Source organism: Hyposmocoma kahamanoa, unplaced genomic scaffold (assembly GCF_003589595.1).
Source record: "Hyposmocoma kahamanoa isolate Upper Pololo Valley unplaced genomic scaffold, ASM358959v1 66, whole genome shotgun sequence".
NCBI lineage: Eukaryota > Metazoa > Arthropoda > Insecta > Lepidoptera > Cosmopterigidae > Hyposmocoma > Hyposmocoma kahamanoa.
The window spans coordinates 14281681-14293990 of record NW_020653854.1 but is presented as its reverse complement, the minus strand read 5'-3'; the positions used below and the strand labels follow the sequence as shown (position 1 = coordinate 14293990).

The window sequence follows — 12310 nt, the reverse complement described above, 5'->3', positions numbered from 1 at the left end:
CTTATTGGGTTTTAAAAAAATACATAAATTTTATTGAAGGTCTATACATTATGAAAGAAACATATTTCAAGTATTATTTTCGCAGGAATTCCAAAATAAAATCCAATTTTGGGTTACTCCGAAACGTCTTATAAACAGTTACATCTTCAGTCTACAAAGAAATAATTCTTTTTAATAATAATGTTGTAACCAATACGCGCCGACTATCATCGAGTCAAATCGGTTTCACTTAAAAAAATGACTTATTTAATTACAAAAACAAAAATTTTAAAGTGCTTACAAAATTAGACTGAGTATACTAGTATTTATAGTAGACAGAACCGTAAAGTCAGATTTGTATTTCCTTTTCTTTATCGCAAATTCTGAAACGGCAACACTGATGTCGATTTAGCGTCACTCTGCATCGGCGCCCGCGCAGTCTTTCGCCGTCTTGGAAGTTGACTGTACGCTTGGTTATTCGTGGTGTTTTTTCTTGTGACTCGGCTGTGCTTTTGGACTACTTCTATTTTCAATCTCGTTGACCTTGGCTTGGATATTTTGGACTTGATTCTGTGTGAACTCTTTTTCAACATGTCGAAAAGAGGACGTGCTTTAAATAGCCAGACTCGCGAACTGGTTGTGAAATTACACGACTATTTCGAAAGGGAGTCACTTAATGGTGGACCTCTATTACCAGTGACACAAGTGCAAAATCGCGTCGCAAGTGCACTTGGAATCGGCAAAAGAACGGTACACACCATCATACAAGAAAAATATGGGCCTTCCGGCTCTCAAGAAAACGTATTACATACGCCTAGAAAGAGGAAGAAAAGCAAGCCTGTAACAGGTATCGACACGTTCGATGCAGACGCTATTCGTAACCATGTTTATACATATTATACTAGACACGAGTACCCTACTGTGAGTAAATTGTTGGTATCACTTCGAGAGCTTGGCTTATTTACTGGGAGTGCTACCTCACTGATTACAATTTTGAAAAAAATTGGTTTTAAATACAAGAAGTCTGACAAAAGAAATATTATGATGGAAAGACATGATTTAATATTACAAAGAGTTTCATTTTTGAGAGAAATGAATAAAATTACAAATTGGGATAATGTTGTGTTTATCGATGAGACTTGGTTGAACTCAAACCACACAGTACCACAATCATGGACCGACGACACTAAAGCATCCAGCTCGAAAGTGCCAATGGGAAAAGGTGGTCGCCTCATAATTTGCCATGCTGGATCAGCCGGGGGAGGTTTCGTTAATAATGCTTTACTAGCATTTGAATCAAAAAGTACAAAAGAATATCACGAAGAAATGGACGCAAACAAATTTAAAGAGTGGTTTAAAACTTTACTTCAGAACCTCCCCGAACAATGTACAATAATTATGGACAATGCATCGTATCATTCGGTTCAAATAGATCGAGCGCCGACTCAGGCAAATAAAAAGGCTGATTTGGTGGCATGGCTACAGAGGAATGGTGTCGAAGCTGACATGGAGCTATTGAAAGTGGAATTGTTAAGATTAGTGCGAGAGCATAGACCTACAAAACTTAGGTATGAAATTGATGAATTGGCACTTGAGCATGGACATAAAATTATAAGGACACCGCCGTACCACTGTCAATACAATGCTATTGAGTTGATTTGGGCTCAAATTAAAGGTTAATATTTTTGCATTTAATACTGTTATTTTAAATTCGTATATATTAAGACTTATTTTGTACTAGTAGCATATTTTAATAAAGTACAAATGTAAAGAGGTAACATATAAACTTTCGAATTTGTAATATCACTGTGAAGGAACATTACTATTTTACAACAGTGTTTTTTTTTTACAGGCTACGCAGGACGTAATAATACTAAGCCACCGTTCTCCACAAAAAAAATGATGACTTTATTAAAGGAAGCATGTACTAAAGTAACAAAGGAAGACTGGAGAAAGGTGGTGGAAAAAACTAGAAAACTAATAAAAGAAGATTTTGACAGAGATGTTAATATTGATAATTTAATTGAAAACGAGTTAATTATATGGACTGGTGAAACTAGCTCAACAGATGGTTTTGGTTCATCTTCCGATGACGTTGATAAATAAAAAATTCCAATAAGGAGGTCTTTTGTTTTACTTCAGAATTTTGTTATTTACGTACAGGTTATCCTCGTGAACTATGCTAATGTATAACTACAATACAACAACAAGTACAGGTTGCCGTTGTGCTCACTTAAAATACTTACTTATTATTTCTATTAAACTGTATAACGTTTAAATAAATGTTGATTGATATATCTAGAACTGAAAAGCAATGAACAGAAAAATAACCTAAACGATTACAAACTCCTAAAATTTTTAATCGATTTCTCGTGAGAATCGTTTAAACTGGTTACCGATATTGCAGTTCACATCACTATTTACGTTGCGATGACATGTGTCAAATATGATCTATTATTTTGTGACGACTATAATAATTTTACTTAATTGTACTTTTGATTATTTGTAATAATTTCTATGTTTTAATTAATCTAATTTTAAATGAAATATAATGAATTGTAATACAACTTTAGATTTATTTAGAATTTACTTAAAAAATTACATTTTTGTGCCCTTACAGGGTTCATGTTTGATACTGTATGTAGTAATTTAAGACCTATATTTAACAACATGTATCCAATTAAACATTAGAATTAAAATTTGAATAATTATGAAAATTATCAACATTCATCGAATCTCTAAGGAAATATAATTAATTTTATTAATCAAGAACGACGTTCCGTACAGATTAATTGGATACTCGCTGGAGGTGCGCCTCCCGTTGTCTCTTTCGAGACAAATTACTCTCTTAGCCAATATCCAGCACTTCTCTGGAAATCAAACAATTGTCTAAGAAATTATACATTTAAAGAAAATTTATTTCAGTTAAGACACAAGAACACCTAAGACACGAAATCACAACAATATAATATCAACACCACGTGTAAAATTTTAAAGCTTATAATATTCTTTGTTGCATCAAACAAATAACTAACAAATAATAAACCTTTAAAAGATAAGCAAACTTAATCACGTAAGTAATAATTAACTAGCTAATAATTAATTTGCTCAAACTGTAACTAGTTTTTATCTGTTTCGGACAACTCTAACTCATATCCTAATTTCTACAACATTAATCTTGTTACTTCGCAACAAGGTAACGAACTACAACGTAGTCTGTGTAAATATTCATAAAATTTCTTATATAACAAACTTTATACTTAGATGATACAGTTACTCTTGCAGTAAAGTATGATAAACAATGTATAAAAGTGAGCAGAGTTAAAATCTGTCGACATGTTGAACGGGGGTTATCAATAAAATATGGACACTTTTTATATGGACACTTTTTACTTTTTATATGCCAAATTGTAACTTTATACCCTTTTGTCATACTCTATACATCTTCCTTTGAGTGACCTTGAAAATAAATAGAGATTCAGGAGATGCAGCTTTGGGGCTTTTTCAGTGTTGTCTTTTTGATTTAATATCATGTTAACGAGTTCTTATTTCTTGTTTATTAATGCTTTTGGGTGTAAAGGTGGTTTTCCACCGCCGAGGCGAGACGAGAATTGAAATCTCGCCAGCTTATGCGGGCTCATGCAAGCTATTGTGGTTGATTCAGTGCTGTTTAGTGCGTCTAGCAATAAACACGCGGCTTAAGTAACATGTCCCGCAAATTATTATTATTAAATATGTTGACGGACGAAGAATAGGATGAAGCCATCTTTTTAAAATTTCAAATGGTACATATCCAAACAATATCGAGATTGATATTAATAGCTATCGAGACTCGCGCGAGAAATCGTGGTTCCGTTGCAGATAAATACGCTTTGTATCTAAGGCAGCAATACGGTTCAATCAACAAATATTTAAATTCTCGCATCCACCTTAAATAAGATGAATATTTACCGGAATATTGACCCGATTGAAGATAACAATTAATAGTGTGATGGTATTTTGTAATAAAAAATATTTTGTCTCACAGGTGGCGTGGCTCCGAGTAGACACACAAACAATATTGACCATAGCTGGTCATGTAATCACAAAGAATCATCGAGTGACGGTGAACCATGGTGATGGAGCGTGGACACTAGGCCTGAGAGACGTGAGCGAAGCTGACGGAGGTAGATATATGTGTCAGGTCAATACGGAGCCCATGATGAGTCAGACACATTTGCTGCAGGTGGTAGGTCAGCATAACAAACCATATATTTTATTCAACTATTACAAAAAGAAAATATTCTTATAAAAATTTTGCTCCTCGCATCTTCCTTCCTTCCTTCTCGTATCTCGTAGAAGTAGTCTTCTATAACAATCACACAATAGAACACCCGTGTTTATGATACAATATATTAGTAATAATCATTACGATTAAATTTATTACAATTGCAATTTTTACTTAGATCATGAGATGACCTGTCTTAAACTTTAAACATCATTAAAAAGCAAAACTTGTAAACGCTTCGAAGACTTTTGGACTCTCCCAACTCTAATTAGACAAATTTAATGGATTATGGTCTAGTTTGATTCAGTGAGATCCATTAACGATCCGATTAATGAACGTAGTGAGAAATAATTATAACTGAAAGCGGTTCTTCTTATTCTTCTAACAACTTATTTAAGGCCAACCACGCCATAAATGCGGTATGACAATGGGAAACAAAGAAAAAATATTAATATTATGTTTTACATTTTTTATCTACAGTTCCGCCAGATATCAACGATGAGATCAGTAGTAGTGAAGTTTTAGTCAAAGAAGGAGAAAATGCGGTGTTGAGATGCGTCGCTTCAGGCACACCTGCACCTATCATAGCCTGGAGGAGGGAAGATTCTAGACACTTTAAGATTAATAATGGAACTTCTGGTAAGTTTGACGTAGTTGTGTGACTATTTAAATTCGCCGTAAGCTATGTCGTGTAGGAGTAGAAGTAGCGGTGGATTTATTAGAAATAGAGGTCCTTGTGAAAGAGTTCGTCCAAGGAAGTACTACCACCTTACCTATTTCTACCGTCCAGCAGTAATGTGAGCATACGGTTTTGAAGGATAAGGGTGCTGGTGAAATGATACAATGACGTGGCACTTGTCAACATATGTCTCAGGGTGACAGGTGCAGTAGCAGTGTCTCTCATATCATTGAGACTTAAAGCTCTGAGTGGCACTGCAACTGTCATGGACAGGCGTGTCGCTTACCACCAGGCGCACGACTTGTTCGTCCCTTCACTTATTATCCTAAAAATAAATTTACATTGTAACTGGAAACCGAAGACGCACTAAAATATTTCGATAACTTGTTTCGTTAAAATGTTACATAAATTGGAGAATCATAAAATTTTAAAAATACGTAATTTGTTTCATGTAGATTAGACTTACTAATTTTAGACTTTCGTGAGATAAAAGTGCTTTTGGCGTATAATAACATGTGACTTCATTATGCCATGGGTACTATTTGTACCTAAATAACCACCTTCAGTATCTTTGCCATAGTTTGTATATACATATTTCATATTTTAAGATAATCACAAAACCTCGTTTATACACAGAAAAAAAGGATTTCTACTAATAAGAAAGAGCAATTTCTCAAAATATTTGCTAATTCTGAAAAAATCTTTGTTAAAAGTAATAAAATATTGTCATTACAAAGATACTGATTATCTTTTTCTAATATAGTTTTACTCTTAAGTTTATTCTAACTTTGAGACAAATACGTTCACTTCAAGATTTTATTTCATTTCTAATCAATTAATTGGACATTACTTACATCAAGAAATTTTTACCTCTTACATCAAATTTAAATAATCTTAAATGAATTCAAAATTTCTTGGGTGTATTTAAAAAAAATATATTCTTAAACAAAAAAGAAGTAGTTTTCTATTCAGATTAATATTCTAAATTCTAGAGTATATTCTTAAAGCAACATTTCGTTGCGTTTTCATAGTCAATGTTGTCGTGACATGTCGCCGAAGGCGCACGCGGTAACGATTACTTTTACTCGTGCTTGTAATCATAAAAATCATAAACAGTCATTTACCCTAAGAAACAATACGTAGTATCTCTAGTTTGTTAGGGTGTTATTTATATTCATAGTCATATTTTAAGAAATTTGGTTACAGCATGAAATCAAACCACATTTGTAACAAGCGCAACTTTAACATGCAATTACTTCCATCACGCCACTGCTAGATGGCATTAGTTGTACTCTGAAACGCGCTATCGTTTTGTTAACTTCGATAGTATAAAGTCATCTCACATATTTGGAATTGTTAGTGTTTTCTGCCGCTGTAGCGTTTATACGGCACTGAATGGCACTGAACTGGTTGCTATCACGCTAGTGAGACATACTTTTGGGTCCATAACCATTGACTTACAAATATTTAGGACACTATGTTACCGACGACCTCAAGGACAATATGGACGTTGAACGCGAGCGCAGGGCACTGTCGGTGAGGGCGAACATGCTGGCGCGCAGGTTTGCTCGTTGTACGGTGGAGGTGAAGGTCACTCTTTTCAGAGCATACTGCACACCACTATACTCGGGTGCCCTGTGGGCCAGCTATACCCAAAACACGCTCAGAGCCCTGCGCACGCAATACAATAACGCCTTCAGGACGCTGTTGCGGCTGCCACGGTTTTGTAGTGCGTCTGCCATGTTTGCTGAAGCCCGAGTGGATAGCTTCATGGCAGTTCTGCGCAAAAAATCAGCTTCTCTGTTGAACAGAATACGTGGCAGCAGTAACAGCCTCTTGAAAACAATCGCGGGAAGATGTGAGTGTCCAATAATGAGGCATCTCATAGTTATGACAAAATCTGTTTTAGAATTTAAGTACTAACATAATTTTAAGTTTCATTGTCACTAACACTTTTGGATCATTGTTGTCTAAATAAATAAATTGAATTGAAATTGAAATGGACGGCGGGTCTAATACAAAAACCACGAAAAAAATGTCCCAAGTCAACCTATTCGAAATTTAAATTGTAATGTCATCGCAGTATCGCGCTGTCAGTAGAACAAATGAAGACTGTCGCGCTCTGTATACGATTTTAGCGCCTTACAAGTGCGGACACTTTTTAGCGCGGACCCGACGTCCATATAATTGTAAGTCAATGTCCATAACCCTATAAATTTACCCTTTTTGATATTAGAAAATATAAATCTTTAGTCAAATAATTAAGTACCTCTCAATTTTCATTCTTTTTTTTTCAAATCAAAATCGGACATTTCTAATAACAAATAAATATTTTGTTGAATCTAGAGTGGCTTTGTGACTTGAAGTAAATTAATTTGCTCTTGGATTAAATATTTCTGTCTTATAACAAAAATACACTTTTGAGACGTTTTTTTACTATTATCAAGTAATTATTCTCTAGCGTCTATAGGGAGAGGATCGTTTTGTTGGATTTAATAAATTTGTCTTCATAAAAAGAATTTTGTCTTTTTCTAAGTAATCTGTTTTTACCGTGTATGGATATCAGGTAGGTTCCTTTGTTGTTTTCAGGCATTGCAGGAAGGTAATGCTTTCACTTAATGAGTTCCATTCTGATGGAAGCAATTAATATCATATAGACTCTTGAATATAAGACGTAGCAAATCCTCAACCAGATGTGGCCGGTCGTGTGTAAACCAACAATATAAAAACTATCACACAGTTCCCGTCAGTATCAGAAAAGTAGTTGCATGCATTGCACGCTAGAACTCGCAACGAGCTTTGTATTGAATACAAATTTCTCATTTGCTATGTGGAGTTTACCAACTCAGTTGCAAACTTGTTTGTGTAGCCTTCTAGGACAAATGTTTAGTCTCGATCTCATCTTAATTGTTTTAACGGCTGCAGTAAACGTTTACTAAATTTTATTATATATTATATATTATACATTATATTTTATTTTTTATCATGTGATTATTTTGTAGTGTAATCAGCGTTAGATTCAGTATTTGAATGATACAAGAAAAAAACTGACTGCTCATATTTCATATTAAAGTGGAATTAATTGATATCCACAGCCAGCCATCTAGATATAAAACGGAATGTTGACCTTTTTCAGAGTTACGATCTGCAGTATGGAGATTAGCAGACCTCTTGAATTGTTGGTCAATTTTATAACGGATTTGTATGAACTTACAATACACACTCCTAATTTTATTTGCTGAGTGCGTAGTAACGAAGTATTAACAGATAGTACTATGATGTTACATACCACAACTGATATAACTGAAATTATTATCTCATAAATTATTATTCACTGAGTTTTGCAATGCTACGAATGTTAAAGAAATCCACTATGAATTTTGCTTGTTTTTCAAGAATGTTAGATAAAAGCAAATAAACTTCGAATTAAGGATGATAAAATAAGCTCAAGGAGATGCATATTGTTTAGCGCTTTCTTTATTGTGGTACGTTGCATGTACTAGATTTTCACTCACTGTTTGTACATGCGATAGCCTGTTGCGAGACCACTTAACATCTTAAGGAAGACCGAGTTTGAGCTCCAATACATACGGGTAATGTTTTTTTAATCACAATTCAAAGTCAGGGTATTTTTTTTTATTTTCATGATACCAAGTGATGGGACGAACAAGTCGTGCCCATGGCGGTGAGCGACACGCCTGTTATGCAGAGCAAATTTGCATTTGATTGCAAAGGTCTGAAGCCTGCACCCGTGACCCTGAGACATAAATTGATAAGTCCCATGTGCCTGTAATTTCACTAGCGCTCTTGCCTTTCAAACTGAAACGCTGTAATGCTCGCATTGTTGCTTGGGGCAGAAATAGGTAATGCAATACTTCCCTAGACGAACTCTTTCACAAGGAGCTCTACTTCTACTAAAATGTGCTGTTTAGATTGCCAATCTTGATTAAAAATTTACTATCTTTTTTTTTCTGTGAACATTACAAATTTTATACAAATCATTATTTTAACATGTCATTTTATATTACTCTTCGAAAAGTGAGCATCAGTTTACAAAATATTGAGACATAATTACATATTAGCAAGTCGTAGTACACAATAGTGTTCATATCGTCGCTGGAAAGCGACAATGCTGTAACACTCAAAAACTCAACTGTTCAATGGAGCCAAAACAAAAATTGAAACTGAAACGGTTCGAGTTTTTGTGCCAAAATTAGCAAATGAACGTATACAAAATAGGACTTCTTGACTATTGTCAAGAAGTCCTATTTTGTCAACTCGGATTTGAAATAGTCCTACTCCTAATGACGATTATGTGGGTTACGACAATTTGATTATCAGATTTTAACCCTAAAGAATGCTGTGACTTTCAAGTAAATTTGTATGAAGGTTCGACTAATGCCGTCAATTTACTACCATGAATTGTTTAAGAGTGATGTAAATGAATTAGAGCTCCTTAACACATTTTTGATCTTTAAAAGTTAACTTCTTGAAGATGTACGAAATTCAATAATGCTGTAAGAGTATTTTTTAAACCCAAGCAGGTAACATTAAAGTGGTGTTAGTGAAAATCATATGCAATTTACATGGCTTTTAAAATGTTTATTATTAAAAAGAACCACTATTTGTGAAAAAAACTTTTGTCACAATGAGTACAATGAAACAAATCGAATTACAATATTGGAGATTTAACACATTAAAACAAAATAATTGACACTTTGTGTGCCATATTACATCGTTCTTAGAACTGATGAATTATAAATTCCTTAAATTCCATAAAAGAATAATAATCAACAACTAATCTTACTCTTGATTATTAGTTTTTCATTTTCTGTTCTTATATTTTCTATTTTAGTTTATTGCCTGGTACATACAAGGAAAAAGATTATCTATGTGTTAAGAATTGAAATTATTACCTATATAAATGAAATAATAATTGAACCATCCCTATTGGTCGTAGGCATTAGGTAATAAACGAAAATAGTAAAAATATAGAAACATTTTGTCATGATTATAATTTAAGTTAAAACCAAACTATATTCATCCATCAAGCAGACTTCAAAATGTAAAAAAATATTAAAATTAAACCTTCTAAATAGTGTCGTAATACTTTGTCTTTTCCATGAACTGCAACCCGGTTGTACATCATTGATATTTCCGGGTTATATTATAACTGGTCAATTGAAGGTTAGGTCCAAAAACTGCAACCAGCTTCTGCATTATTGGTCTTTTTGAAAGTACACATTTTCTATTATCATTTCAGTAGATAGGTACTTTGTATAAATTTTTCTCAGGGTTTCTAAACGTGGGCGTCAAATCATAAACTTTTGTAGATATTAATTTTGAGTTTAGTTTTGAGTTTGGCGTGTTGCATATCTTTTGGTGATATGTCATGGAGCTTCTTGATGCGGTTTGTGGCATTGAATCTGGTTAAATTATTCTCGATGGAAGATTGTTGCACATTGGATTAGATTACAATTTATTAGAACCGTCTGATGGTCGTTGTAATTTGTTATTTAAAATTTCCGTCTTAGATTGTTTTGATCTAGTAGCATAGCGTTCGTCGACAGAAAATTGCTTCTTTGTTCTCTTTTAGCTCACCTAGGCATTTTCTTCTTTTTTGTGACATTATTTTTTATTTTTATATTTGTTAGATGTGTAGAATATATTTTATACGTGTATCTATTTTATTATTAATTAAACTTTATACCACAAAGTTTAATGATGACTGCCTGAACATACCTACAGTCATTTAGACTATTGATAGTAACTATTATGACATAATCTGTGCTATTAGCTGTGCCAGGGGTTCATGCTATCTTCGGAGGACAACCGACTCGCTCCTCCGTTGGCGCGCGAGCCCTGGCGTAAGCTAGGGCGGCCGGGCGGCGTCGTGGTGAATGTTCACTGATCCCACGGCGCCGACTCAACCGGCGAGAGGGAAACCCGGGGGGGTTTTAGTGGGGTAGGCCCTTCAGTCTGGAAGGAGAGTCCCCACATAACTCCTGAGTCTCCCTGGGCTCAGGGGTATCCATAAAGATTTCCCCCCCGTCGAAAAAAAGAAAAAAGAAAAAAAAGGGGGTTCATGCTATCTAGAAATAAGATTTTGTGATACATGAGCTTGCTGAATAAATGATAATGGTTACTGTTATGTGAACTGAGAAAAAACTTCATAAAAAGACGGAATAATCATAATCAGATGCACAGAACAAATTAATTACGTGTTCTTAATGTAATGCACATTTCGCAAAAAAACTGGATTTTATGTGGGTTAAATCGTTTTAAAATTCCTTAATCAGAAAGAAGCGTTAAGAAAATTATGCTGTCCAGAGTTTGTTTTTCATTTTAGAGACATGAAACCCAATCGAAGCAGAAAGAAAAACTGAACAAGAACATGCAAAAAAGCATTTTTGCAGTTATTGCGGGTTACAGCATTATCGCTTTCCAGAGACGATATACAAATCAAATTATTTAATCAATGAATATTTGAATTAAACTAACAATGTCAAGTGTAGGTACTGTATACAGGAAATGTCAATGTGGATTCTTAATAAGTAATAAATATAAATTAAAGTATAATAACACGGTGGAGGTCAAATGTTAAATACACTAATTTAATTATTTATATAGTATACTTTGAATCTACTCTGTTATTGAGTAAAGGGACTTTTGCAATAAAAGTAATAAGTTTATTCAGTTTGCTCCTGAACGTTTCCTCATAACATTCAGTTTTTTATTCCTCAGGTAGGTTCCCGTAGAAGGTCGGTCCTATAACCTGCGGGTTTTTCTCGTGTAGTGCAGTGCGACGTGGTACTGATCGGAGTTGTCCCGGGCGACAGAGGCACCCACCCATCACCTCTACTCACCTAAGCTAGGCTTATTTAGTTATCTATACTCTACATTACCGTTTCGGTTACTAGTATAGCGTAGTAGGTTATAGAAAATGGATGTGTGAGAGGTCTGATTACCTGTGGAACCAATTAAGGGACCAACTATTTAATTGGTTTGGATCTTCTTTTGGAGTAGTGCCTCTAATTGTTTTAGCAGTTATCTTGATGAAGTCAGTTGGTGTGATCCTATTAAATAGTAATCTACGATCACATTTTAAAGTTACGTATAGAAAAACTGGGACAATTTTTAAACCGGTTCAGTAAATCACACCCTTGACTTTGTTGCGAGACCTTTATTGGCATTCTGGAAAAAAATGGCGACACTTTTCTGGGTAATAATAAATGGGTTTACTTCGCCGGGGCGGGGTCGTATCACTAAGTTTATCGATGCTTAGTGACCTAATGCTTCGTTAGGGGTAGATAGAAGCATCCCGGAAAGCATATATTGAGGGAAAATATTGCGTGAGATAACACCAAACGTTGACTATTACGGGA

General features: G+C 34.5%; 1 protein-coding gene across 1 annotated transcript in view; it reads left to right on the top strand.

Moving 5' to 3' along the window:
- The window catches only part of LOC113231910 (cell adhesion molecule 1-like), a 49129-nt gene that overhangs the window by 12436 nt on the left and 24383 nt on the right, over positions 1–12310 (top strand). Inside the window, exons 3-5 of the mRNA XM_026466452.1 lie at positions 4007–4211; positions 4727–4885; positions 6397–6783. Of these exons, the coding sequence (XP_026322237.1) occupies positions 4007–4211; positions 4727–4885; positions 6397–6783 (751 nt within the window). The remainder of the gene's footprint in view (positions 1–4006; positions 4212–4726; positions 4886–6396; positions 6784–12310) is intronic.